This window comes from Pongo abelii, chromosome 18, assembly GCF_028885655.2.
Source record: "Pongo abelii isolate AG06213 chromosome 18, NHGRI_mPonAbe1-v2.0_pri, whole genome shotgun sequence".
Taxonomy (NCBI): Eukaryota; Metazoa; Chordata; class Mammalia; order Primates; family Hominidae; genus Pongo; species Pongo abelii.
The window spans coordinates 88,055,490-88,082,435 of NC_072003.2; the positions used below are offsets into that span (position 1 = coordinate 88,055,490).

The 26,946-nt window shown below is 55.6% G+C and overlaps 1 protein-coding gene across 3 annotated transcripts in view; it reads left to right on the top strand.

The window, feature by feature from the left end:
• Window positions 1-24,561, top strand: part of ZC3H18 (zinc finger CCCH-type containing 18) — a 63,124-nt gene extending 38,563 nt beyond the window's left edge. For all 3 annotated transcript variants that reach the window (XM_054534281.2, XM_054534282.2, XM_009251036.4), the window contains 11 exons: window positions 1,149-1,417; window positions 14,669-14,860; window positions 15,927-16,052; window positions 16,666-16,770; window positions 17,310-17,453; window positions 17,910-17,975; window positions 20,367-20,527; window positions 20,665-20,864; window positions 21,499-21,595; window positions 23,089-23,185; window positions 23,698-24,561. In XM_054534281.2, coding sequence (XP_054390256.1) covers window positions 1,149-1,417; window positions 14,669-14,860; window positions 15,927-16,052; window positions 16,666-16,770; window positions 17,310-17,453; window positions 17,910-17,975; window positions 20,367-20,527; window positions 20,665-20,864; window positions 21,499-21,595; window positions 23,089-23,185; window positions 23,698-23,896 — 1,656 coding nt within the window. In that variant the 3' untranslated portion in view covers window positions 23,897-24,561. The remainder of the gene's footprint in view (window positions 1-1,148; window positions 1,418-14,668; window positions 14,861-15,926; window positions 16,053-16,665; window positions 16,771-17,309; window positions 17,454-17,909; window positions 17,976-20,366; window positions 20,528-20,664; window positions 20,865-21,498; window positions 21,596-23,088; window positions 23,186-23,697) is intronic.
• The last annotated feature ends 2,385 nt before the right edge of the window (window positions 24,562-26,946 follow it).

A 26,946-nucleotide genomic window follows, 5' to 3' on the forward strand; every position in this document is an offset into this window, starting at 1 on the left:
AGATTTCCTCCGTGGAAATCTCCCTGGTCTGAGCCTCAGAGTTTAGCGTATTGATGAATTATGTGCTTCAGATTGTGAGTTCCTCATCTTAGCTGTTAGGGTGATTTGATGAAGTTGCCCCAGGGAAGGGTCAGTTAGAAGCTGCTGTGTAGTTCCTGTTCTGTGACTGCGGCGACAGTCATGAGCTTTGAGGACCAGGTGTGGCTGTCTCCTCAGGAGCCCATCAGGGTGAGCTCACAGAGGGAAGAGGGCCCCATCGTGCCGGAAAAGTCCCCCTGCTCGATGCTCTTGTGCCCCGTCTCTCCATAGAGCAGCTTCCTCATTGCAGGTGGGCTGCAGGGTCCTGCTGCTTACCCCTGGGCAGGGTACCCTGGAAGGTGGGAGAAAGCCCCAGGATCCCTTTCCACTGCGTTCCTCTCTGCTGTGTCCGAGGGAGGGGCAGCAGGGAGGCTCGGGGTGCACCCTGCATCTCCCCAGCAGAGGCCTCAAGCCTGAAACCCATCAGGTGCGTTGTGATTGGACTTTATTCAGTTTTAACCTTGAATATTAGAGCAAATGAATGAGTAAGAGCAGAGGAAAAGTTGGAAAGGGCATCCGAGGATTGTACTAGAAGAACAGAAGCAGCCTTTTGGGTGCCCACTCTGCTCCAAAGGCAGGGCATGTGCTCTGCTGTGGCTGCACCCACCCGGGACAAGCCTGGAACTCCCGTCTCTGGATGGACAAATGGACTTGCCCAGGCCACACGGCGGAAGGCCGTCTGTGCCAACGACACTGGGCTGTGACTGCAGAATTGCTGCCCTGAGTTAGTCTAGAATTGGCGGTTGGGATGATTTCACTCCTAGTTTGTGTTTGCTCTAATTTGGCATCTGACCCGGTTTTTAACATTATGTTTTAAGGAGAGAGCTGGGAATGAGATCCCCACTTGAGGGTGCTCCCTGATCCTGCTTCTCTCTTGCCATCTCCTCTGTACTCCACCGCACAGAGTTCAATCATAGTCGGGAGCACTTGGCATTTTGTGTGTAGGTCTGTGGGGTACAGGTGTGATTTTGTGACACAGACAGATCACGTGGTGTTGGAGCCAAGGCTTTCAGTGCCTCTGTCACCCAAATAACGCACGGTGTCCCCATGTGTTTGGCTTTTTAACAAAGGAAAGGGAGCGGGAGCGAGAGAGAGAGAACAGACAGCGCGAGCGCGAGCGGGAGCGGGAGCGGGACCGAGAGCGGGAGCGCCGGCAGAGGGAGCGCGAGCGAGAGCGGGAGCGCGAGCGCGACAAGGAGCGGCAGCGGAGGAAGGAGGAGTGGGAGCGTGAGCGAGCCAAGCGGGACGAGAAGGACCGGCAGCACCGTGACCGCGACCGGGAGAAGGAGCGGGAGAAGGAGAAGGGGAAGCCCAAGCCCCGCTCCCCGCAGCCACCAAGGTAGACCCTGCTTCCTGAAGCCCAGGGGTGTGTGGGAGGTCCGGCATGCAGCTCTGTACCTAGTCCCCTCGGCCCGCGCTTCCCCTCTGCGGCCCATAGCTCTGGAGCCCAGGGGACCAGTGCAGGCCCACGGCCCGAGCCCATAGTTCCAAACCCACAGCTCTTCAATGCAGGGCCTTTCTGTAAAACTCCCAAGGCCGTGACATCTGCCCTGAGCTCCTGGGAGGCTCTTCTCATTCTAGAGGATCTCACTGATGTGAAAATGCTTACAGTCCACCTGCAAACATCAGTGTGTTTTAATAGGCGCTGCCCTTGTATACCACGCACGGTGTGTAACTCACACCCTGGGCACCATGTTACTGTTCTCAGGAGAGTTCTGAATTCCAAAGCACGCCTGGCCCCCAGAGCTTGGGACTGGGCTCAGGTGCTGTGGGGCGTCCGTGTTGCTGGCTGGGGTGAGGCACTCTAGCAGCCAGCATGCAGGGGAGGGCCGGGCGGGCTGCTGTTTTTCCTTTGTGGAGTGGGTGCCTTGGGTGCAGAATGATCCTTGCTGCCAGCTGCTGGGGGCACAGCCAAGACCCGTGAGACAGGCAGGCGCTGGGGCTCAGGACAGCCCTTTTTTTCTCTCAAATATACTTGACTGTTAGAGCAGAATGGATGGGCCTCAGTGGACATTAGAGTACTGGATGATGTTTTTGGTGGGTGTTTTTTACAACTTTATTGAAATATAATTAATGTACGCTGCAACATACCCATGTAAAGTGTACAATCAGTGGTTTCTAGAATATTCAGAGTTGTGCAGCCGTCATCGCAATCAACATGAGAGCACTTTTGCCCCCTAAAGTGAAACCTTGCGGTGGCTCACACTTGTACCTTGCACGTTGGGAGGCTGAGGCAGGTGGATTGCTTGAAGCCAGGAGTTTGAGACCCACCTGGGTAGCAAAGCAAGACTCCATCTCTATAAAAAAAATAAATAAATAAAAATTAGCTGGGCGAGGTCCCAGCTACTCGGGAGGCCAAGGCAGGAGGATTACAGGATCGCCCAGGTGTTGGAGGCTGCCATGAGCTACAATCGCACGGCTGCACTCCAGCCTGGATGACACAGTGAGACCCTGTATCTAAAAAAAAAAAAAAATTAAAAATTGTTTAAAAAAAATCTAGGCTGGGCACAGTGGCTCACTCTTGTAATGTCAGCACTTTGGGCCGCCAGGGTGGACAGATGGCTTGAGCTCAGGAGTTGAGATCAGCCTGGGCAACATGGCAAAATCCCGTCTCTACAAAAGAATAGAAAATATTAGCAGGGCGTGGTAGTGCACTACTGTGGTCCCAGCTACTCGGGAGGATGGCTTACGCCCAGAGAGTTGAGGTTGCAGTGAGCCGAGATTGCACTGCTGTGCTCTAGCCTGGGTAGTAGAGCAAAATTCTGTCTCAAAATAAAGAGAAGAAACATTGTGCCTATTAGCAGTCACTTTCCATTTTCCCCACACTTCCCAGTCTCTTAGCAGCTTTGTGTCTCTAGGAACCTGCCCATTGAGAACACTTTGTAGAAACAGAAGTGTGCAATACACGGCCTCTTCTAACTGGCCTCTTCCACTTTGAACGTTTTCAACATTTGTCCACGTTGTAGCGTGGGTCAGTGCTTTATTCCTCCATGGATGCACCGCATTGCATTTCTCTGTCTGTTGATGGATGTTGGGTTGTTTCCACCTTTTGGCTGTTGTGGATATGAATTTGTGTGCAAGTTTTTGTGTGGACATAGGTTTTCATTTTTCTTGAGCATATACCTCAGTGTGGAATTGCTAGATCATGTGGTCACTCTGTGTTTAGCTATTTGAGAAACCCCCAAACTGTTGTGCACAGCAGCTGCACCTTTTACATTCCCGCTGGCCGCGTAGGAGGGCGCCATCTCTCCACATCCTTGTCTACACTTGCTGTGGTCCGTCTTGTTGATGACAGCTGTCTTGGTGGGTGTGACATCTCCCTGCCGTTGAGATTTGTATTTCTCTGATGATGGATGATAATGAGAGCATCTTCTTCTGTGCTTATCGACCATTTGTGTATCTTCTTTGGAGAAACGCCTGTTCAGATCCTTTGCTCATTTTTTGTTTTTTATTATTTAGTGGTAAGAGTCCTTTATGTATTCCAGATACAAGTCCCTTATCAGGTTGATGATGTGCAGTTCTAATTAATGTTTTCTATTTTATTGCTTATGGTTTTGGTGTCATGTAAGATACCATTGACTAATACAGGGTCATAAAGATTTACTACCGTGTTCTCTTGTAAGAGTTTTATAGTTTTAGCTCTTACACATAGGTCTTTGATCCAGGCTGGGTGACAGAGAGAGACCCTGTCTCAAAAAAAGGCAGCGGGGGGGGGTCGATGAGAGCATGAACTTTGCTCCGTCTCAGGGTTGGTTTGTGTCAGCGTCCCCGTGGGGGTGAAATGCAAGGAGGGATCAAGGCAGTTCCTTATTGGGAAACAGCCCGAGACCCTTCCAGGGCCGTGGCCTGCAGGACTTCCCAGTCAGGAGTCTGTACTTCCAACCCAGGGATGTTGTTTGACTTGGCTCTCATAAAAATCCACATTTGGGCCTACACCTTCCAGTAACACTGGACTCTGCTGGACCTGCAGGCGTGGGCAGCTTCGTGGCTGGAGCCACGCAGTGGCCACACTTGGAGGGGCCACAAGTCTCATGCTCCCCTCAGAGACCTGGCAGCCATCAGGACCTGCGACTGTAGCTCTGGAAGGATTTGCTTTCCACCACGGGACAAAAACAAGCCCCTTGTCCTCATCATCTTGTCCATGTGGCTGGACGACACCCGCTCTTGTGTACAGTGGAACACAAGTCGTCTACTCTTTTCTGAAAGTCAGCTCTCAAGCAGGACTTCACAGGCCTTTGTTTCAGGGTCTCTCATGGCTGTAGCTGCTGCTTAGCCGGTGGCAAGTGCCAGTTTTGACTGTTTTCATTCTCCAGCTCACAATGAATGGACTTCCTTAAATGTGCTGTATTTTGTCATACTTTCCTAACATTAGGCAAAGTAATCTTCTTAAAGAACATTCAGAATAAGTGACATATTTCAGATGTTTTTAATCCTTTTATGTTACAGTAATCTCTAAGTTATTTTGAAGTTTATATGGTCATCCAAATGGGGAAACTGGCATTGACCTTGACATTGTGCCGCCTTCTTCAGCCTTTCAAGCCCTTTTGGATAGAAGCCCTTCCCCTACAGCACACACAGTATTTTCAGTGTGGACTCAGCCTAAGGCTGCCTTCTCCCCTGGGACCCCACTGCAAAGGTGTGGCCCAGCACCCCGTGCACACACCCCCAGCCGCTTCCTCTGCCCAGACGGGCTGCCCCCACTTCCTCCATTCCGTCTGCCTGGACGGGCTGCCCCACCTCTTCTGTTCCCTCTGCCCAGATGGACTGCCCCCACCTCCTCCGTTCCCTCTGCCCAAACAGGCTGCCCCCACCTCCTCTGTTCTCTCTGCCTGGACAGGCTGCCCCCACCTCCTCTGTTCTCTGTGGCTTTTACGGGCTGCCCCCACCTCCTCCATTGCCTCTGCCTTTGACAGGCTGCCCCCACCTCCTCCGTTCCCTGTGCCCAGACAGGCTGCCCCCACCTCCTCCGTTCTCTCTGCCTTTTACGGGCTGCCCCCACCTCCTCCATTCCCTCTGCCTTTGACAGGCTGCCACCACCTCCTCCGTTCCCTCTGCCCGGACGGGCTGCCCCCACCTCCTCCGTTCCCTCTGCCCGGACGGGCTGCCCCCACCTCCTCCGTTCCCTCTGCCAGGACTGGCTGCCCCCATCTCCTCCGTTCCCTCTGCCCGGACGGGCTGCCTCCACCTCCTCCAGGGTTTTGCTCAGGTTCCTCTGCACAGGGAAGTCTCCCCATCCCCTCCTGCTTGCCAGCCTGCTTTCTTGTTCCTCATGGCCCTCAGTGCCCATCTGGAGCCCTCGCAGCAGGTGGTCCTGGGGCACCACCGTCTGCCCTGCTCCCCGTTGCAGCCTCTGTGCCTGTCCCAGAGTCCCGCACAGGTTGATGCTTACCCACATTTGGGGGTACTCACTTATATTTGGGGGTGCTGTCCTTGAGTTTTGAATTTGGTATCAGCTTGCATTTTTACGTGCATGTCATAATTGATTGTTACAGGGTTGCTAAAATTGCAGATTGATTTCTACAAACAGAACCAGCTCAGTCTGCTTTCTAGATTCACAAAATAGGGGTTTTCACACTGCCCAGATCCTTGGTTTTAGAAGCAGAGACATAGAAAGGCAGTGATATCCACGTGGAAGGTCACTGTGCTGTGTGGCTCTGGGTTTATGAGTCCGTCAGCATGTCCACTTTGGTGGCTTATGGGCACACGTGCCTGGCCACAGACCCCCTTCCCCAGCCCCTAGTCATGTATTCTGCCTGTTTCTAAGGAGCCGGGGGCTCTTCCCAGTCAGGAGTCGGTAATTCCAACTCAGGGATGTTTTCTGTGTACAAGAATGTACTTTTGGGGTACGTAGTAGAGGGCCGTCATGCCTAAGGTCACTGTGTTCCTGTGCTGTGGCCCGCGCGTTAGTGACTCGTGGAATGGGAGGGCAGATTCCCAACTGCCATGCCTCTCTGTCCTGTGTGCTCAGCCTCCCCAGATCCCAGGAGGCTTGGAGAGGGTAACTCTGCCAGCATGGCCACCAGACAGCAGGTTGTCATCGCCAGCCCCCGAGCCCTCAGCTTCACAGAGGAGTCTCACATTCAGGAAGGGACTGGGAGGTGCTCAGATATTCTCTGGCCTGAGCTGGGCTCACAGCTAGGGTTCAGGAAACTCTGTACTAAATGAGTTTTTCTTAAAATCAAACACAGCTGTTCTCACCAAACTGGGCCGAGCCGCTCTTCCCACCTGTTTCTGACCTGGTTCATTTCCCTTCTGCGAGGCTCACGTCCCTTTCTTTCCTTCCTGAAGTACTTGCCTGTGCTCCTGGGGCTGCCCTCAGCCGCTTCTGCGAGCTGCCAGCGGCAGGGCTGACGTTCTCTGCGTCGCTTGCCTGGATTCATTCAGCCGGCTTCCGGGTGCTGGGGAGTCCCCGGTCTTGGCTTCACTCACCTTTGCGGGAGCCCTGCCAGGCCCGCTACCTGCCTGGAGGACAAGGGTTTCCCCAGCGCAGAATTTCCAGCCAGTGCTCCTGCTTCCGTCTCCCTTATCAGCCAGAACTGGCCTGGCTGCCTTTTCAGGAGCAGCTGAATTCCCTTTGCAGTAATACACGTATTGAATGGGTGGGCCTTTGGCAGGTTGGGAGTTTGTAATCATTAGGTGGATAGAAAGAACTTTTCTCACCTAAACTGGAAGAAAATGACACAGTTTTACCCAGGGAGATCCATTTGGGAAGATTCTGCCTTCAGCTACCGAGCAAAACACGAATGAGGGGCTCTGCGGTGTCTGGCACGGCTGCACCAGGGCTAGGCCTTGCATGGGGGCTACACCCTAGTGAAGCACAGTCACTTTTGTTTCGTCTAAAGCGCAGCCCAAGCTCGTTATAGCAGACACTTCACCACCCCGAGCTTCACGAGATGGGGCGCAGTCGTGCAGCGGGAGAAGCGAGATTCGCCACTGTTTGGGTGCCATGGGTGTCCTGGGTAGAGTTGAGGGCCTCCCCCGGGAAGGAGAATGCTGAGCCTCAATACGAAACACTGCCTTGAGCCATCTGATGGCCAGCCCTCTGTCCATGGGGGAGCCCTTTCTTTTCCTTATCTTTAACCTAATACCCCTCTTTCCTGAGGTTCTCTCTTAACTGCCTAAGCTGTTTGGCTCTGGGAGTTACTGGCTAGCTTGTCCCCGTCGGGATCTCTGGCAGGACTTCCTGACCAGCTCCCCCTGGACCTGCGGCTGGAGGCGGAGTTGTGCCCCTCTTCGTCCTGGTTTGCCTTTTGAGGCTTACACACTCCTCCATCTGGGCTGTTTTAAAATGATGAGAGCAGAACCTTTCAATCAGTTCTATCAAATGCATCTGTAGAGCTAAGGGGGCGGTCCGTTTTGTGAAACCTACTTCTAATCTTTATAGCTAGGCCGATGGGTGTGCTCACAGCCGAGGCACATTACGATGCTCTTTGGCTAGTCATTGTCATTAGAAATGTAAACGCTGACTGGGGACCTTCCAGCGGGAGCTGTCTGGGCTGCCTGCTGTCTCCAAGCTATTCAACTTCCAGGTTAACCTTTGCGGCTTTGGGTGCCCCTTCAGGGCTTGAGCTAGGCAGGCTTCTGCGGTGGGGTTGTGGGGTGGACCCCTGAGACGGGAAGCACTCGCCCCTCAGCACCTACTCACCCCGAGCTCTTCATTCTCACTCTTCCCTGGTAAGTTCCGGACACCGCAGTGTCCGCACCCCTTTCGCGGCCCATCCAGTGGGCACCTGCTTCCCGGGCCGCCGCTTCATGCTCAATTATTTGGGCTGAGCCCTCTCATCTGCCAGTTTGAGGCACCCCAGGAGTCTCAAGATCTCTGCTGGGAGTGGACCAGGCTACACAGTCTTCTTCAGAGGGATTTGTGACTCCCCCAAAAAGGTTAAGAAACCCTATTTTAGACCAACCTTCTGGGTAAGGGATTAGTGGAGTTAGGGATTTTCATGTGCAGTTTAATTCACAGAGAAGGCGCAGTTGCTGGTGTTTGTATCTGCTCTGCGCTGAGACTGGCTCTTGCAGGTGTGAGTGAGGCCGCATGGCCTTCTGCACAAGTCACAGAGAAGGTGACGGCCACTCAGGCCGTCCATTGGACTCCACTTTTTTTTTTTTGCAAAAGGTAAAGACATGGGGCTGGCACTCCAGATCTGCTTTGGGCTTTTTCTGTTGTTTTAAGGGAGGTGGGCAGAGCATGTGGCCCGTAGCTAAATGCTCCACAGGCACTCACAGAACAAGCCAGGAGAGAAGCTTTGCTGTGGAGGTGCTCCCAGAGCTGCCTCTGAGCAGGCTCAGCCCGAGGAGGCACATAGGCTTCCATCTCCCTTTTCCCTTGTTGATGTAGATGCTTAGCTCTTTCGATTGAGGAAGAGCTCAATCATGCGTTTTTATCCTTTTTCACTTTTGACCCCAAACTTGGCAGCTGCTCGGGTTGGAGTTTCTGGACACGTGGCCTGTAGCAGCCTGGCATCTGTGGCACCTCATGTCGCTGCTGGCATCGGTGAGGCATGAGCTGTGAGTTTGCCAGCCTTGGGCCCTTGGTTTTGTCTGCCTCTGGCATGTTTGCATTGGTGGTAGAGCTGACCTTTGCCCCTTAGTCTCCTGTGGCCTTCAACGGGGAGTGGGGGCCAGATGATAGCGCGGGCCCTGTGCTGCAGGAAAGGCTACTTCCTCAGTCCGAGGTCATCTGGAGGGTTTTTCCTCCGGTTGGAAGTGTTCATGCAAATTCCAGATCTGTCCTGGCCCAGCTTGGAGGTGGGCCTTGATGACTGGGCCATCCCTTGCGAGCGTTCTCAGCCCACATTGGCTCCCTCCGTGCAGGCCCCCACTTGTGAAGGAGCTGAGCCGCACACAGTGGGCTGTCCTGGGGCACCCATGTTGTGTGTTTTGGTTTTGTTTATTTTGTATCTGCCTGGTTTTTCCAAGTCTAATCAGGATGTCCCCTGGGGTGACATCCTTTGCTGAGAGAAGGGCACATGCCTCGGGTCCCTGGGCTGTAGAAAGCCAGTGCTCAGCCTTGCTTTCTGCCGCAGCCTTGGGGCCTGGAGACTCGCGATCAAAGCACAGTGGAGATAACGCCCAATGGTCCCAGCCCCATTGCCCCAAGTGCAACCTGTTAGCCACCATAGGACCAAGGTTACAGGCACAGTGGTCAGAGGTGCTGGCCTGCAGTAGGACTCCAGGGCACCACGGCCTGAGCCCAGCTCTCTCGTCATGGTTCCCATCCCAGCCGTCTCCTATGGCTTCCTGGTGCACACAGGGCTGTTCCTTGCACCTCCCGGCTGGGTCTTGACACCACAAGCTCTTCCCTCCAGCCTGGGATCAGCCAGACCTTTCATAAGAGATGAGAATGTACCATAAAAACAATTACAAGGCTGGGCACTGTAGCTCACACCTGTAATCCCAGCACTTTGGTAGGCTGAGGTGGGTGGATCACCTGAGGTTGGGAGTTCGAGACCAGCCTGGCCAACACAGTGAAACCTGATCTCTACTTAAAATACAAAAATTAGCTGAGCATGGTGGCACGTGCCTGTAGTCCCAGCTACTCAGGAGGCGGAAGCAGGAGAATCATTTGAACCCAGGAGGCAGAGGTTGCAGTGAGCCGACACTCCGCTCCAGCGTGGGTGACAGCGAGACTCTGTCTCAAAGAAAAACAAAAAAAACTATTAGAAGATTCCTGAGAGCATGTAGGAGTTAACAGCATTAAATGGTTTTCTTTACAGAAATAGAAAAATCCTTAAATAACATTTGAGATGTTTTCTGTAATAAATGTGAGACACAATGATTTTGTAAAGTTTGGGAAACTGTAAGCAGTAGAGGGAGCATGAGGAAGATGGCCAGGCTGGAGCTGCTTCCCGGCACTGGCTCTGCCCCTCGGACCGGCCCAGCCCTGCCTCCCCCCAGCGTCACATGACTGTTTCGCACGTGGAGCTTTCTTGGTGAGCACTCTCTCAGCCTCCCGAGACACCTGCCGCTGGAACTGACTGCCAGAGCTGTGCACACACGACCAAAGCCGTCTTCGTGGTTTGGGGAAAGACACCAGCTGGGGCGCAGTTCATTTATATTTGGTTCTCGGAATCCGTAGATGTGACTTCATAACACAGATCAGTTCCCAGACCCACCCAATTCTTGTGCCACCTGCGTAATTTTTCTTTTTTTGAGACGGAGTCTCGCTCCGTCGCCCACGCTGGAGTGCAGTGGCGCGATCTCGGCTCACTGCAAGCTCTGCCTCCCAGGTTCACGCCATTCTCCTGCCTCAGCCTCTCGAGTGGCTGGGACTACAGGCGCCCGCCACCACACCTGGCCAATTTTTTTTGTATATTTAGTAGAGATGGGGTTTCACCATGTTAGCCAGGATGGTCTCAATCTCCTGACCTCGTGATCCACCTGCCTTGGCCTCCCAAAGTGCTGGGATTACAGGCATGAGCCACCGCGCCTGGGCTCAAAGTTCAAGCAATTCTTATGCCTCAGCCTCTCGAGCAGCTGGAATTACAGGCACGCACCACCATGCCTGGCTAATTTTTGTATTTTTAGTAGAGACGGGGTTTCACCATATTGCCCAGGTTGGTCTCAAACTCCTGGCCTCAAGTGATCTGCCTGTCTCGGCCTCCCAAAGTGTTGTGATTACAGGTGTGAGCCACCATGTCCGGCCCCCACTTGCATAATTTTCTGTATCCAGATACTGCTTATGTATTTGCATATTTTAAATACTTTTACTAGTTTTCTTTTTTTTTATTTTTATTTTTTTCTATTGGAGACAGGGTCTTGCCCTTTCGCCCAGGCTGGAGTACAGGGGCACAATCACGGCTCACTGCAGTCTTGACCTCCCAGGCTGAAGTGATTCTCCTGCCTCAGCCCCCGACTGACCACGGGCCCACAACACCATGCCTGGATAATTCTCGTATTTTTTGTAGAGACAGGGTTTTGCCGTGTTGCCCAGGCTGGTCTGAAACCCCTGGCCTCGAGCGATCCTTCCACCTCAGCCTCCCGCAGTGCTGGGATTACAGGCGTGAGCCAGTGCATCTGGTCCAGTAGGAATTTTGCATCATTACTGTAAAGCTGGTCCCAGATCATTTGTCCTGCTCAGTCACTGTAGTAATAAAGTCAGAAGTAACAATGGCTGTCTGGGCCGAGGCGGGCGGATCACTTGAGGTCTGGAGTTTGAGACCAGCCTGGCCAACTTGGTGAAACCCCATCTCTACAAAAAATACAAAAACTAGCCCGTCATGGTGGCGGGCGCCTGTAATCCCAGCGACCCAGGAGGCTGAGGTGGAAGAATCACTTGAACCCGGGAGGTGGAGGTTGCAGTGAGCCGAGATTGTGCCACTGCACTCCAGCCTGGGTGACAGAGCGAGACTCCATCTCAAAAGCAAAAACAAACAAACAAAAATGGGCCGGATGCAGTGGCTCACACCTGTAATCCCAGCACCTTGAGAGGCCGAGGTGGGCGGATCACGAGATCAGGAGTTCGAGACCATGCTGGCTAACATGGTGAAACCCAGCCTCTACTAAAAATACAAAAAATTAGTTGTGTGTGGTGGTGGACGCCTGTAGTCCCAGCTACTTGGGAGGCTGAGGCAGGAAAATGGCATGAACCCAGGAGGCGTTGCAGTGAGCCGAGATCGCACCACTGCACTCCAGCCTGGGCAACAGAGCAAGACTCTGTCTCAAAAAAAAGAAAGGGAAAAAAATGGTTATCTGCATCCTGGTTAAAATCAGTACCACCGTGTCCCACACATGGGAACATGGACTTGCTGGATAGGACCTCCTTGCTCCATGGGCCTGGAAGCAGCTGCTTCAGAAGGAAAATGGTGTAGCCGGTGGCAGCGGAAGGCACACTGTGCAGTGATGAGTTGGTGCAGGCCCGTCCACAGCCCTGGCCCACAGAGGGAGAGACCTCACTGACCCCTGCTGGGCCTGCCTCTGGCCATCTTCATTTTGAAATTCGGTATGATTGTCTCCAGAGGGAATGAGCACCTCTTTCTGGGGGGCAAGCACCAGCTGCCCTGAGATTGTGAAGGCCTGCACTGCCCGCCTCTCTGGACCTCAGCTGGTTTTATTTCCATGCCGTGGCAGGGGGCAAGCAGACGCTGTTTTTCCTTCCCCTCACCGCAGCAAGGACTCCACACGCTGTTACAGCTTCACGTGAAGAGTCAAGAGGTGGTCCCGACCACGCCTTGACTTCTGCCCGTTCCCTCTCCCTGTGTTGGAAGGGCCGCACCGTCCCTGTGACTCATTGGTGCTGCGTTTCCTCTTGGGGTTTTAGGATGAGAGTTATACAGGAAGTATAAAGGTGAAAGTAGCTCTCTAGTAGCCTGTGACAGGGAGGATCATCAGACAGGTGTTTACTTCCTTCCTGGATTACTTTTCCAGGAGACACCCAGATGTGGCAATAGCTCTTGGGGTTTTGAGCTGACGTACAGGAGCTGAAGCTGTGATGTCGCGTGTCCGTGTCCTTAGGACACTGTTAAGTGGGGAGCTGCCCCCGTCATGCATTCTCAGCAGATAGCAGGCGTGTTTGCCGGCCGATTGGTTAAACAAGCTCTGAAAACATAAACATTGATGGTTTTGGTGGTTTCATGTGTTGTTGTGTGACGTAAGCAGATGGTACCACAGCAGAGCCAGAGGTGAGCAAGACGTACTCACAGTAACACAGGAACTAAACCAGCTTTTTAAAATGTGTGTGCAGGCCAGGCATGGCGGCTCAAGCTTATAACCCCAGCACTCTCAGAGGCCGGGGTGGGAGGACCACTTGAGGCCAGGAATTTGAGACCAGCCTGGGCAACATAGGGAGACCTCAAATCGATGTTTAATGACCTGGGTGTGGTGGTCCTGGGTATGGTGGTGCACACCTGCAGTCCCGGCTACTCAAGAGGCTGAGGTGGGAGGATCCCTTCAGCCTGGAAGCTCAAGGCTGCAGTGATTATGCCACCACACTCCAGCCCACGTGGGTAACAGAGCAAGACCCTGTCTCTAAAAGAGAAAAAAAAAAAGCCACGTTCTGCTTATACAATTGCCAGGATTTGGGGTTAGTTTGTGTCTGGGTGGCGGTTGTGGTTCTTAGTGGTGACACCGAGCCCAGGTTCGGCACTGCACACTGCTGGCTGAATGAGGAAAAAATATCTGATAACCTACCAAGAACCTGTAAAATGTGTATTTCCTTTGACCCATTAATTCCATTGCTCGGGAGTTTACCCTTTAAAAAGTCGGATAAAGATTTATGTATAAGGGGTCACTTTAATATCATTTGTGTTTGGGTTTTTTTGTTTGTTTTTTGAGATGGAGTCTCACTCTGTTGCCCAGTCTGGAGTGCAGTGGCGCAGTCTCAGCTCACTGCAACCTCTGCCTCCTGGGTTCAAACCATTCTCCTGCCCTCAGGCTCCCGAGTAGCTGGGATTACAGGCACGTGTTACCACACCCAGCTAATTTTTGTTTTGTTTTTTGTTTTGTTTTGTTTTATTTTGTTTTGTTTTGAGACAAAGTCTTGCTCTGTCATCCAGATTGGCGTGCAGTGGCACAGTCTCAGCTCACTACAACCTCCGCCTCCCAGATTCAAGCAATTCTCCTGCCTCACCTTGCCAAGTAGCTGGGATTACAGGTGCCCGCCACCACATCCAACTAATTTTTGTTTTTGTTTTTGTTTTGAGACGGAGTCTCACTCTGTTGCCCAGGCTGGAGTGCAGTGGCGCGATCTCGGCTCACTGCAAGCTCCGCCTCCTGGGTTCACGCCATTCTTCTGCCTCAGCCTCCCGAGTAGCTGGGACTACAGGTGCCTGCCACCACGCCTGGCTAATGTTTTATATTTTTAGTAGAGATGGGGTTTCACTGTGTTAGCCAGGATGGTCTCGATCTCTTGACCTCGTGATTTGCCCGCCTCGGCCTCCCAAAGTGCTGGGATTACAGGTGAGCCACCGCACCCGGCCTAATTTTTGTATTTTTAGTAGACATGGAGTTTCACCATGTTGGCCAGGCTGGTCTCGAACTCCTGACCTCGTGATCCGCCCACCTCAGCCTCCCAAAGTGCTGGGATTACAGGCATGAGCCATCGCGTCCAGCCTAATTTTTGTATTTTTAATAGAGACGGGTTTCACCATGTTGGCCAGGCTGGTCTGGAACTCCCGACCTCAAGTAATCCGCCCGCCTCGTCCTCGGAAAGTGCTGGGATTGCAGGCGTGAGCCACCATACCCGGGCTTATTTCATAAATATTTATTATGAACCTACTAGTATGTCAGCACTAGAGATAGTTTTAGACATGGCAGACACCATCCCTGTCCCTCCTAGAGCTGACAGCGTAGTTGGGAAGATGGAAATTCAGTAAATAATGACACCCACAAAAAGTAACTGCCATTCTGGTTCAGGAGAAATCTGGGTGTTGCCCTGGATAACAGACACTGGGCCAAGGGCCACGGACATCACCCAAGTCCATGTGGTGGTGGGTTTTGTGAGTGGCCTGTTTTCCCCTTAGGACCCTTTGTTTCTCAGGTGATTCTTAAATAAGCCAGGCATGAGATCCATAGTCTCCCCCGCTGCTGTCGCACACGGCATTGCTGTGAAGCGGAAGGTGGTCGAGAGTCGCCAATGCCTCTGTGATTTCAGCCGCCAAGCTGAGCCACCAAAGAAGGAGGCCACCACCACGGGGCCGCAGGTGAAGAGAGCAGATGAGTGGAAGGACCCTTGGCGCCGATCCAAGTCTCCCAAGAAGAAACTCGGGGTGTCGGTCTCCCCGAGCCGGGCTCGAAGGCGTCGGAAAACATCAGCCTCGTCAGCCTCTGCCTCTAATTCCTCCAGGTAAGGAGGGCTCGTGGGACGGCTGGGGTGTCAGCACCTTGTCGTCAGCTGAACACCGCGTACCTCACTGGGTCAGGTGGGGAACACCCCAGCCCCACTGTTTGCTGTGGCGTCATTACCTGCAGACCAGTCAGTGGGACTAGCCCGGCGTTTATACATTCAGCAAAGAGCATCAGTGCCAAGTAGGACTGACACAGTGACCCCAAATGGGGCACAGACTCCGGCGACTGAGCCCGACTGCTCCCAGGGAGTCGCAGGCCACACTGGAGGGAGGGGCACCTGGATGTGGGAGGACGCACAGACCCGGGGCCCAGTGAGTCCATGTGTTCCTGCAGACTGGACCTGAAGCTGTGCCCCTCCACGTACAGTCCTGGTCCCAGCACACAGGAGCCTGGCTCCCGAGTGAGGGATGACGGAAAGCAGGGGGCCAGGGTAGACCCCACGATGCTCGGCAGGAACAGGAGGTGTGTGTGGGAGGCCAGGCTTCACTGAAAGTGGACGCAGATGGACAGATAGGCACACACACAGACCCACGTGAGCTGGGTCAGCACACACATCCTGGCTCTGTCCACTCAGGCAGCGTCACCCGGTAACAGCAGGCATACCCCACGCCCAGGTCTTGATTTCTAAATGCCATTCTCCACTGAGGAGGGATGGGACTGAAGAGTGTCTGGGGGAGGCTGTATGTGTCTGTGCGCGTTTGTAGCTGTGCATCTGTGAGCGCGCGTGTGCAGCTGTGCACATGTGTGTAGCTGTGCATCTGCGCATGTGTAGCTGTGCATCTGCGCATGTGTAGCTGTGCATCTGCGCATGTGTAGCTGTGCATCTGCACGTGTGTAGCTGTACATTGTGTGCACGTGTGTAGCTGTTGCACGTGTGTAGCTGTGCATCTGTGTGCATGTGTAGCTGTGCATCTGTGGGTGTGTAGCTGTGCATGTGTGCGTCTGTGCACGTGTGTGTAGCTGTGCATTCAGGTCTGTGCCGGAGAGCAGCAGGTCAGCACAGGGTGTGTGGGGCAGGGAGGGCCCTTCTCACTTCTCGCCATGCTCCCTCCCGCCCACGCCAGGTCATCTTCGCGGTCATCGTCCTACTCCGGCTCCGGCTCCTCCCGGTCACGATCCCGGTCTTCATCCTACAGCTCCTACTCCAGCCGCTCTTCCAGACACAGCTCGTTCTCAGGAAGCCGGTCCAGGTATGTCCCCAGGGCCCATGAAGGGCCCTCGGCAGGTGCAATGAGCATAGGCACCTGCGAATGTGGCTTTAGTTGTGGCGCCAATAGCCCCTTGGGGTATTGAAAGTCCCTGCTGGCAGCTGAACTAGGATGGCCAGGGGGTCATGTCCTGTGTCCCCCACCAAACACCAGCGTTGCAGGCCCTCGTCCTTGTGTAGATGCGTGCTGTCACTGAGGGCCACAGCCTGAGATCCTCGAGTTGGGGCACTCCAGTCCTCCGGGGACAGGCCGAGGAAGGGGCCAGACCCAGCCCTGTCTTGCGGGTGTTTCTCTGGGAGCTGTGCTGCTGCCCCACTGCCAAGGAGCCTGTCTCCTCCTGTCCTGCACACACGTGAACATGGCACTTGCCTCCCAGAGGACCCGCCAGTGAATGCTGACACCTTCCACACTCTCCGGTCTACTCTGGGCCTGTGTTTTTAGCAGATGACAGAACAGTCCAGAACTGAAGTTAAAACTGAGGCACATAAATGGAAATTCGTGTCCTTCTCCATGGGTCTGGGTGGGTCCTCAGTGGGCTTGGGCTGGTGAAGAAACACCCCCAGGCCCCTTCTGACACCTTTGTTCACTCCCCTAGGTCCCGGTCCTTCTCTTCGTCCCCGTCCCCGTCCCCAACACCTTCCCCGCATAGACCTTCCATCAGAACCAAGGGAGAGCCGGCCCCGCCACCCGGGAAAGCAGGGTGAGTGCCCGGCCTGTGGGCAAGTCCTGGCCGGCCAGGCCTCCAGAGGCTGCAGCCTCCTCCCTCCGTCTCCATCTCTCATTTGTGTTTGGGACCAAAGAGGTGAGGATGCCTCAGAGGGCTGGCCCCAGAGGGTGACTGGGCTGGGGGGCACTGGGCACAGCCCCTGTTCTCACAGGCCGCCCTTGCACGGCAGCACTCCCTCAGGAGCTCTGGGAACGGAGCACAGCCCTGGGGACACGGCAGCAGCCGGGTGTTCTTAAGGGGTCTTCCTATTAGCCTGCTCTCCCCACTACCTGGCGGTGCCTGTAGCTCTTGCCTGTTAGAGGGGAGCCCGGAAGGGCTGCTGGGGGCTTTGAAGCCGTTCCCAAGCACTCTGACACTGATGGATGGGGAACCATGTCCAGGCACGAGCGTGCTCACTTAGCATCACAGGCATGCAGTGTCATTCCCCGAGGTGTGGGTACATTTAAAGGGGACGTAGGCCAGCAGGGCTTTGTCCACCAGCCCTGCCCTGCTTGAGCCTCCCTGTCTCACAGAGAGAAGTCAGTGAAGAAGCCGGCCCCGCCTCCAGCCCCACCACAGGCCACCAAAACCACTGCTCCCGTCCCCGAGCCCACGAAGCCAGGAGACCCTCGGGAAGCCAGGAGGAAGGAGCGGCCAGCCAGGACCCCCCCCAGGAGGTGAGCACTCCAGCGTCCGGGGCCCTCGGGCTGTGTTCTTGGTGCCACTGTGATGCTGGCACTGCCGGAAATCCAGAGTGCCAGGGTCCAGAGCCAGGTGGCGGGAGGCGCCCCCCAGCCGAGCAGCAGCACCCAGTGAGCCCTTACCCGGGAACCTGCCCTGTCCCCTCCCTGAGCCTGTGTTTCTGGAGCGTGAAGGGGAAGGGACAGCATAGCAGGGAGCACAGGCCTTCCCGCCATGGCCCCCGTCTGCGCTGGAAGGTGCTGCCCCTGAGAGACTGCACTTTTTATCTTGACAGAACACTGCGCCTAAAGGAAGACAGGCGCAGGCCCTGTTCCAAGGCAGTAGCAAGACCAGTCTGGAGGCTCACCTCACAGGGCTGCTGGTGGGGAGGGGAGGCCGCGAGGGGCTGCGGAGGCCACGTCCCCTGAGCCCCGCCGTTGCTTGTGTTACAGGCGGACGCTAAGCGGCAGCGGCAGTGGCAGTGGCAGCAGCTATAGTGGTTCCAGCTCCCGATCCAGGTCATCCCCGTCACCCTGTGCCTCTGTTTCTCCCTCCCCGTCGGGGCCAGGAAGTCCCAGAAGCAGCCAGTGTGGGTTGGGCTGTCTCCCACAGGCAGGCTGGGGCCCTTCTGGATCTGAGTCACCTTGGGGCCATGCAAGGCTGCGGTTGAAGCTTTGACACAGGAGAAAATGGGCCAGGACTCGTGATAGGGAGACCCCCTCCCCCCACAAAAACAGCTTCACAAACTCGGGGGCACTCAGGTCAGGAGGAGGTGCCTCTGCCCTGCTGACTTGATGCCCCAGCACCCTGAGAGAGCACCTGCACCTGGGGAGGAGCCAGCAGCTTCCAGCCCAGCAGGGGCAGAGGCTGGGCCTGTGCGACCTATCACACCTGTCGAGGGAACCGGCCTGAGGGGGTGGGGAAGCCGATAAAAAACATCTGAGAAGAGAATACATGGAAAAGCTTTGTGGGCCAGGCGCGGGGGCTCACACCTGTGATCCCAGCAATGTGGGAGGCCAAGGCAGGAGGATTGCTTGAGCCCAGGACTTGACGACCAGCCTGAGCAACACAGACCCCATCTGCACAGAAAAAGGTTTTTTTTGTTTTTTTTCGTTTTTTTTTTTTTTGAGACAGTTTCGTTCTTGTTGCCCAGGCTGGAGTGCAATGGCGCGATCTCGCAACCTCCACCTCCTGGGTTCAACCTCAGCCTCCCGAGTAGCTGAGACTACAGGCGCACGCTGCCACACCCAGCTGATTTTCTATATTTTAGTAGAGACGGGGTTTCACCATGTTGCCCAGGTTGGTCTCAAAGTCCTGAGCTCAGGCAATCCACCCACCTTGGCCTCCCAAAGTGCTGGGATTACATGCGTGAGCTGCCGCGTGCAGCCTAATTTTGTATTTTTAGTAGACTGGGTTTTACCATGTTGCTGATCTTGAACTCCTGACCTCAGGTGATCCATCTGCCTCGGCTTCCCAAAGTGCTGGGATTACAGGTGTGAGCCACCGCACCCAGCCCAGAAGTTTGTTTTAATTATCTGGGTATAGTGGTGTGTGCCCTGTAGTCCCAGCTACTTGGGAGGTCAAGGTTGAATGAGCTGTGATCACGCCATTGCATTCCAGCCTGGACAACAGAGATCCTGTCTCAAAAAAGAAACAAAGGGTTTTTGCTATTTAGTTGTTTTAAAAGAAAGTATTAAATCAGTCCTTAGATTCCTTGCATAGAACTTTTTCATTTCCAGGCAGCAGGTAGTTTATATATTTGTCACATTTTTTTTTCTTTTGTTTGTTTTGTTTCTGGAGAGACATGGTCTTGCTGTGTTGCCCAGGCTGGTCTCAAACTCCTGGGCTCAAGTGATCCTCCCACTGTGGTCTCCCAAACTCCTGGGATTATAGGCATGAGCCACCGCGCCTGGCCTAAATGTTTCTTAATAGGTCTGAAATGTTTTAAAGACCTGACTTTTGAAAGAAAAAAAAAAAAAAAAAATGGTTCTCTTACATTCCCCTGTTCCCTGTTCCGGTACCCAACGTACCTGGAAGACGTGGTTGGTGTTTTCTCGAGCAGCATATGGGCAGGGCAGACTCAGGTGCCAGTCCTGTGTGCTCTGTGTCCGTGTTGAGTGCACGCCAGTGGAGCTACAGACCTGATGTTTCCAGTCTGTCTGCCGTGTGTTCCTCAGGTATTCCCTGAGACTGTGCGGAATTGCTCCTTGTGTTTTTAATTTCCCTGTGGGCTGAGGCTGTCTCCCTTTTGTCACAGGTGTCTAAGCCAGGGACTCTGCTTAAATTCCATCCTTGCCACTGCTGGGTCAGCTCGGTCCTGTTTCCTTCCCAGAAAGCAACCTGACATTCGTTTTGTTGTTTGTTTGTTTTGAGACGGAGTTTCGCTCTTGTCGCCCAGGCTGGAATGCGATGGCATGGTCTCGGCTCACTGCAACCTCCACCTCCCGGGTTCAAGCGATTTTTTTGCCTCAGCCTCCCCAGTAGCTGGGATCTCAGGCACCCGCAACCACACCCGGCTAATTTTTGTATTTTTAGTAGAAATGGGGTTTTACCATGTTGGCCAGACTGGTCCCAAACTCCCGACGTCAGTTCAGCTGGGTCTTGGACCCCATTGCTTATGACGAAATCTGCCCATCTCAGTCTCCCAGAGTGCTGGGATTACAGGCGTGAGCAACCGTGCCTGGCTGCAACCTGATATTCGTTAGTGAAATGGGGCCCTGGCCCAGCCATGGGGACGTCCCTTACTGTGTAACCCTGGAACTGCCCAGTGCCCCCCCCCAAAAATTGCACATTCCGTGGGTACATGATCCATAAATGGACACTGGGTAAAAGTGGACCATGGAGCACCCCCCCGCCGGCCCCTCCCTCCAGTCTGGTTGGGCTGTGGTGAGATGTGCTTGTGTGTCCAGGTCCCTGAGCGTGAGCAGCGTCTCCTCAGTGTCCAGTGCTACGTCGAGCAGCAGCTCTGCACACAGCGTGGACTCGGAGGACATGTACGCAGACCTGGCTAGCCCCGTGTCCTCAGCCAGCTCTCGGTCCCCGGCCCCAGCCCAGACCAGGAAGGAGAAAGGTACTGAGGAGCCCTGGTACCTTTGGCGAGCAGCTCCGTGGGGAGGAGGGCGGCATCAGCACAGACTTTGCCTGGCTGTTGGTGTGGCCATGGGTAAATCACCAGTACCCCCATGACTGCGGATTTATCATTGGTAGGAAAATCTAAGAAAGAAGACGGTGTTAAAGAGGAAAAGCGGAAAAGGGATTCGTCCACACAACCACCCAAATCTGCAAAACCTCCAGCAGGGGGGAAGTCCTCCCAGCAGCCCTCGACACCCCAGCAGGCACCCCCCGGGCAGCCCCAGCAGGGCACGTTTGTGGCCCACAAGGAGATCAAGTTGACACTGTTGAATAAGGTGAGGGCAAGGGCCCTCCTGGTGGCTGCCCCAGCGTCTAGGCCTGGGTCCATCTGCTTCCTGAGACAGCTTCCTCCTGGGGCACGGAGCCTGAGTGAGGGCCAGTGGGGCCTTGCAGGTGTCAGCACAGCCTGGGTAACAGAGCGAGACTCCATCTTCCCGGCCTGGGCCGGGAAGTGTGAGCATCTGGGGAGGTTCGGGTGCTGCTGGCCTCTGAACAGAGAGGGTGTTCTCTCTGTGCCTGTGGCCGCCATTCCCTGCCAGGCAGTCTCAACACAATACAGGAAGCCTCGGTCCCTGTCCTGTGTCCTCAGCAGGACACATCCCTGTCCTCTGCTGGAAGGGCGAGAGGCCTGGCTTCAGGGGTCCCAGGTCCTCCTAGAGTGGCCCCCGCGGGGAGCAGGAAGGCCTGCAGGGTGCTTCCCGGGGAACGTGAAGGGCCCCAAGTGCACAGTGGGGGTGCCCTTGGTCCGGGTCATGGAGGTCTCACTCAGGGCTACGGGGTCTCATGGGTGTGTGGTGGGACCTTTGGGAGCAGAGCAGGTTGCTGGCAAGGAACCCATGTCCTCTGGGGCGAGGACACGGCTGCTGGCTCCTGGCCCTGCCGTCCTCACCGGCCTCTCTCTTGTCCCAGGCGGCTGATAAAGGAAGCAGGAAGCGCTATGAACCATCAGACAAGGACAGGCAGAGCCCTCCTCCAGCCAAGCGGGCCAACACATCCCCAGACCGAGGTGAGCCTCCCAGCCCCTAGGGGGCAGGGCAGAGGGACGGGAGCCTGGGGATGCGGAGCAGCTGGGTCTCAGACCCCATTGCTCTTAACAAATAGGAGGAGGGTCCAGAAAACATCTGACTTGCAGATGACTCCTGTCGGTGTTTAGGGTGTTGAAAACTAAAACGAAGAAAAGGTTTTAAATATTTGTTTAAAAATAACAGGACCAGGCATGGTGGCTCACGCCTATAATCCCAGCACTTTGGGAGGCCAAGGTGGGCAGATCATCTGAGGTCAGGAGTTCGAGACCAGCCTGGCTAACATGGTGAAACCCCGTTTCTACTAAAAATACAAAAAATTAGTTGGGCATAGTGGCCTGCGTCTGTATCCCAGCTACTTGGGAGGCTGAGGCAGGAGAATCACTTGAACCCGGGAGGCAGAGGTTGCAGTGAGCTGAGATTGCGCCATTGCACTGCAGCTTGGGCAACAAGAGCAACTGTATTTTTTTTACACATGTGCCATTTTTGCAAAATATATTTTCCAAAACAAATGAGCAGGAATGGCATTGGTTTTTCCATTTTTGCAAATCTCTTTAGTCTGGCTGACGGAAGATAGCTGGACCCACATGCCTCGTGCCTTCTGGAGGTCTTCCCAGGCTCCTGCGGACTGAGTGACAGGCAGATAGTGTCTGTGCTACTGTGGAGCCACATCGACCTGAAAGGGCCTCGGGGACCCCCAGCTATCCTGACCACACCCCAAGAGCTGGGGCCCAGATGGAAAGACAGGGAGATTGTCCTGGCTGGCTTTGATGGGTGGAGCTCAAACCAAATAGAGGACAAGGGGGCCTGGCCACCCGCACAGACACTCCCAGACACAGAGAACAGGCAGGGGGCTTCCAGACGCCTTCCCAAGCAGTTCTCTGGGTTTGTCGGGCACAGGAAGAGGAAGCTGCTCATCTTTGTCCCTAAGCCCAGGGCCTGTGCCCTGTGTGGCTGGTCTGGGACAGCCTTGCTGCCCTTGCCTGGGGTTGGAGCCAGGGCCACTGGGGTCCTTCGGACCTTTGTTCACACAGGAGCCTTGGGCCTGCGCTGGGCAGTGGACCCCGCCTTGGCTGCCGCGCCTCCCTCCTAACATTGCCAGAGTGAAACACTCCTGGTCTCTCGGCTTTGCTTGTATTTCTTTACTGCCATGTCTTTCTTGTTGTTTGATATTTGAAGACCCATGTGATAAATGTCTTCAAAGCTAGGAAGGAGTTTTATCTGTCTGTGCGAGATACTGGCTGCTTGGTGGAACCTGGAGCCCAGGTTTGGCCTCAGCCTCATTTCCAGACGCCTTGGTGACCGCATCTCTCTTCTCTCCTACTTGGCTCTCCCCTTTTTATTTCTTTATAAAAACGAAGGCGGTGAACTAAGCAGCCTCAGGCTTTAGAAGTGAGTCCCTGGCATCGGTGAGGCCACCCACACTGCCATCCCCTGTAAATCAGGAGGGTGGTCTCACTCTGCACCTATCACCCAGGTTCTCGGGACCGGAAGTCAGGTGGGAGACTGGGCTCCCCGAAGCCAGAGCGGCAGAGAGGCCAGAACTCCAAAGCCCCTGCAGCCCCGGCTGACAGGTGAGTCCCACCCAGCATGTGCCCTGGGCACACTGAGGGGGCTATAGCCCCAGCCTCTTCCCCAGAGAGGCCAGCAGCAGCAGGGCTAGCACTGGGCCAGGCTGGAGGCATCACTGCAGCTCCTGCTGGTCTGAAGGGGTGAGGGGCAGGGACAGCGAATTGCAGCCCCACCCCCACACACACGCTCCTGCCCTGGTTGAGGCTGGAGGCTGCCGTCTGCTCCGCATGCCATTGGGCAAAGAGCCCTGGGTACAGAGGTGGGAAGACTAACAGGAGGTTGTGCGGGGCCAGCCCAGGACCCTCCCAGTCTGCTCCACAAAGCCCGGGAGCCAGTGGCTAGGACCAGGCCTGCTTGTGGCAGTGGGAGCCTGGCCATCCAGGGAGCCTCTTGCCTGTCCTGGTGGCCGCTGAGGACACAGTGGAAGCTCCCCTACAGGGAGGGCACCCGCGCTGCCCCTTCCACCTGCAGACGCGGCTTCTGGGGGCTTAAGGTCTTCCCCACCCCCTTGTAGGAAACGCCAGCTGTCACCCCAGTCCAAGAGCTCCAGCAAGGTCACGAGCGTGCCCGGCAAAGCCTCAGATCCCGGCGCCGCCAGCACCAAATCAGGGAAGGCCAGCACGCTGTCACGGCGGGAGGAGCTGCTGAAACAGCTGAAGGCCGTGGAGGATGCTATTGCACGCAAGCGGGCCAAGATCCCTGGGAAAGCATAGGCCGTGCCCCGACTGGACTGGACGCATTTTTATACATAGGGTAAGCGCAGCCATTTTGGATTTTGCAGTTAATGTCTTACTTTGGCTGTGGTTCTTTTTAAAAAGTAAAAAAGAAAAAAAAGTTTCTCAGCTGGAAAAGAAGCCACACAGGAAATGACAACGACGCTGAATCCCAGCCTCCCTCCCCAGAGCAGAAGTCCCGCAGGACAGACAGACACAGACAGCGCTAGTGGCCAGCACGGTTCTCATGTAAATTACAAGCCCCAGCCGCCAGCCCCGCCTTCTCTTCCTCCTCCACCGTCTTCTTCCCTGGCCCTGGTCAGGCCTGTGGAGCCCCAGCTCTGGGTCCCTAGCCCGGGTCCAGGCAGCCAGGCTCCCTCCTGAGCTGAGAAACGGAACCTCGCGAACCACTGGTGGCACCTCCTTCTCCTCCCCCGCCCCCGATCACCCACCCCCGGATCAGAAATATATCTATATTCTCGACTAAAGTCTCATCGGGAAATATTTCCTGTCTTTTATTTTAAGCATCAAATTGTTTTAGTTGATTTAAAAAGGAAAAAATACAGAAAAGACCAAAAAAAGGCCAAGGGTGGTGTTGGGGCGTCTGTCTAATGTGGAGGGTCTTTTTTTGAGGGGTCTCCTAAAATAAAATATTTTGATAAGCAGCTGTCCTTGCCCTCGTGGTGTGTGCGCCCTCTGCCCATGCACAGCCGGGGCTGCCTCTGTGTCGTGCACTGCACTCGGCCCAGCACTCAGGAGCCACTGGGGGGCGAGGGTGTGGCTGCACACTCACTCCCCCAAGGAGGACCGGCTGTGGAGCAGCTCCTGCCTTCAGACCCAGCCCAGGAGAGCATTGCACCTCAGATTCCCCATTCATGGGGCTGGGTTGGGGCTTCCGTGGTCCGTGAGGTGGAGGTACTTTCCCTGCAGGGGCCGTGGAGCTGCTGGAGGGAAGAGGACCAGGGCTGACTCCCAGCCCCAAGCCCAGCTGCCACCTCTGCAGTGACCACCACCTGCTCCGTGTGCAGGCCCCGGACCTGCTGAGCCAGGCCCTGCGTGTGATGCCATGTTCCACAGCCGGGGCCACCGGCAGAGCCCCCCAGGACCCCCCGCTGCTGCTCCCTGCTCTCCACCTTGAAAGCCACAGGCCTGCGCCTGGGCAGAGGCCTCCCAGGTGCACGCTCCAGGGCCTCCAGTGCCTCCTTTAATCAGATTCAAGTAGCCGCGGTGTGGTTCCCAGGCCTGCGGCGCACCCGTCTCCCTCATCTGCTTCCTGACACGAGGTTCAGGATGAGACCCCCGAGAGAGAGCTCCCTCCCACAGGGCCGCGAGCTGAACCCCAGGGAGGCAGCAAGCCGCGCTTCCACTCCCGGCATGACCTGCGTCCATGCCACTCTTCCCCTGGATGAAATGACAATTAGAGTGTGGGCAGAGGAGCTGGGCGTGAGCGAGCACCGCAGGTGGACCACCTGTGCACTCCTGAGGGGACTGTTCCCATTTTATACCCACCTTCCTTCCACAGCGCAGGCTACGCAGTTCATCTCGTGTCCCAGCGGCCTGGATCATGTGTCTCAGCAATGTTTTTCTTTTCTTTTTTTTTTTTTTTGAGACGGAGTCTCGCTCTGTCGCCCAGGCTGGAGTGCAGTGGCACGATCTCAGCTCACTGCAAGCTCCGCCTCCCGGGTTCACGCCATTCTCTTGCCTCAGCCTCCCGAGTAGCTGGGACTACAGGCGCCCGCCACCACGTCCGGCTAATTTTTTTGTATTTTTAGTAGAGACGGGGTTTCACCGTGTTAGCCAGGATGGTCTCCATCTCCTGAACTCATGATCCACCCATGTCGGCCTCCCAAAGTGCTGGGATTACAGGCATGAGCCACTGCACCCAGTCGCAATTTTTTGAGGCTTATCCAATTTGCCATCAGGTCAAAGCCAGGTGCAAAGGGAATTCCCATTCTCTGAAAAGGGCGGCCTTCAAGTCCAGGGAGCTGGAGTCCAGGCCACCCTGGGTGCCAGCCTGCAGCCTGTCATTTGTGAGCTGCACCATGAGGGCTGGAAGCCAGGAAATGGCACTCTGTGCCCCCAGTATGGGGCACCTCAAGCTAGCATCTGCAGTGACTGTCTCTTTATGGCCAGGAGCAGACAGGTGAGCCCACCACAGCTCACCTGTGGACTGGGACCAGGCGAGGTCCCCTCTGTGGCTGATCAGCCCCCGGCCCCAGCCCTAGGCACCTCAGTCTGGAGCTGGGTTTGAACTCGCATCGGGTGGCAGCGGACCCCAGGTGTGGCTACCCATCCCTCTGGCTATTGGGCACCTGTGCAGAGGGGCCTGTCCTAGGAGGGTGACTGCCTCCACGTGGTCTAGTGGAGAGGATGTTCGGTCAGGCAGCTGGGAAGGACGGCCTTGCTGTGTGACGGGCATCGATGGGTGTCCACACCCTCCAGGGACGTCCTGCTCCAGGCGGTTGGCACTCACGTTCTCTTCGCTTCCCATGCAGTGACTAGAAAGCCCGTGTGGGGTTCTGGCAACGGCGTCCACCCGCCAGCCCCTCCCAGAGGGTGCCCCAGGGCCTCTGCCCTCTGCCCGCAGCTCCTCCCCCACAGCCACGCTCCCACCCACCCGTTCGGCTGGGCTCTGGGTGGGCAGGCAGACGTAGACCCTGCTTGGAGGCGGTGGCCCTAGACGGATCCACAGACGGGGAAAAGGCCAAGACACATGAGACCACTCCTGCCGGGGAAAACCCATGAGGGGGTGGGGGCGGCCGCGCCGCAGGGAGGGGCCCTCTGCTGTCCCAGCCAACGTCTCATGACGATTTTGCACTCCCACCAGCAGTGCCCCCGGCTGGACACACCTGTGTTGTGGGCAGCCGGCTGCGCGTGACCCACTGTGCACCTGCGCCTTGATGTGGGGGGGAGACCCTGGAGAGAGCGCTTCCTTCCGCCCTGTCCAGTGCCCTCCCTGCCTCACCCCTCTTCCCGCAGGCCCGCTCGGGGCGCTAAAGGGCTCCTGACTGTGGGTCCGTCCTTCGCTGCGTCTGGGGGGCGTCCCCCGC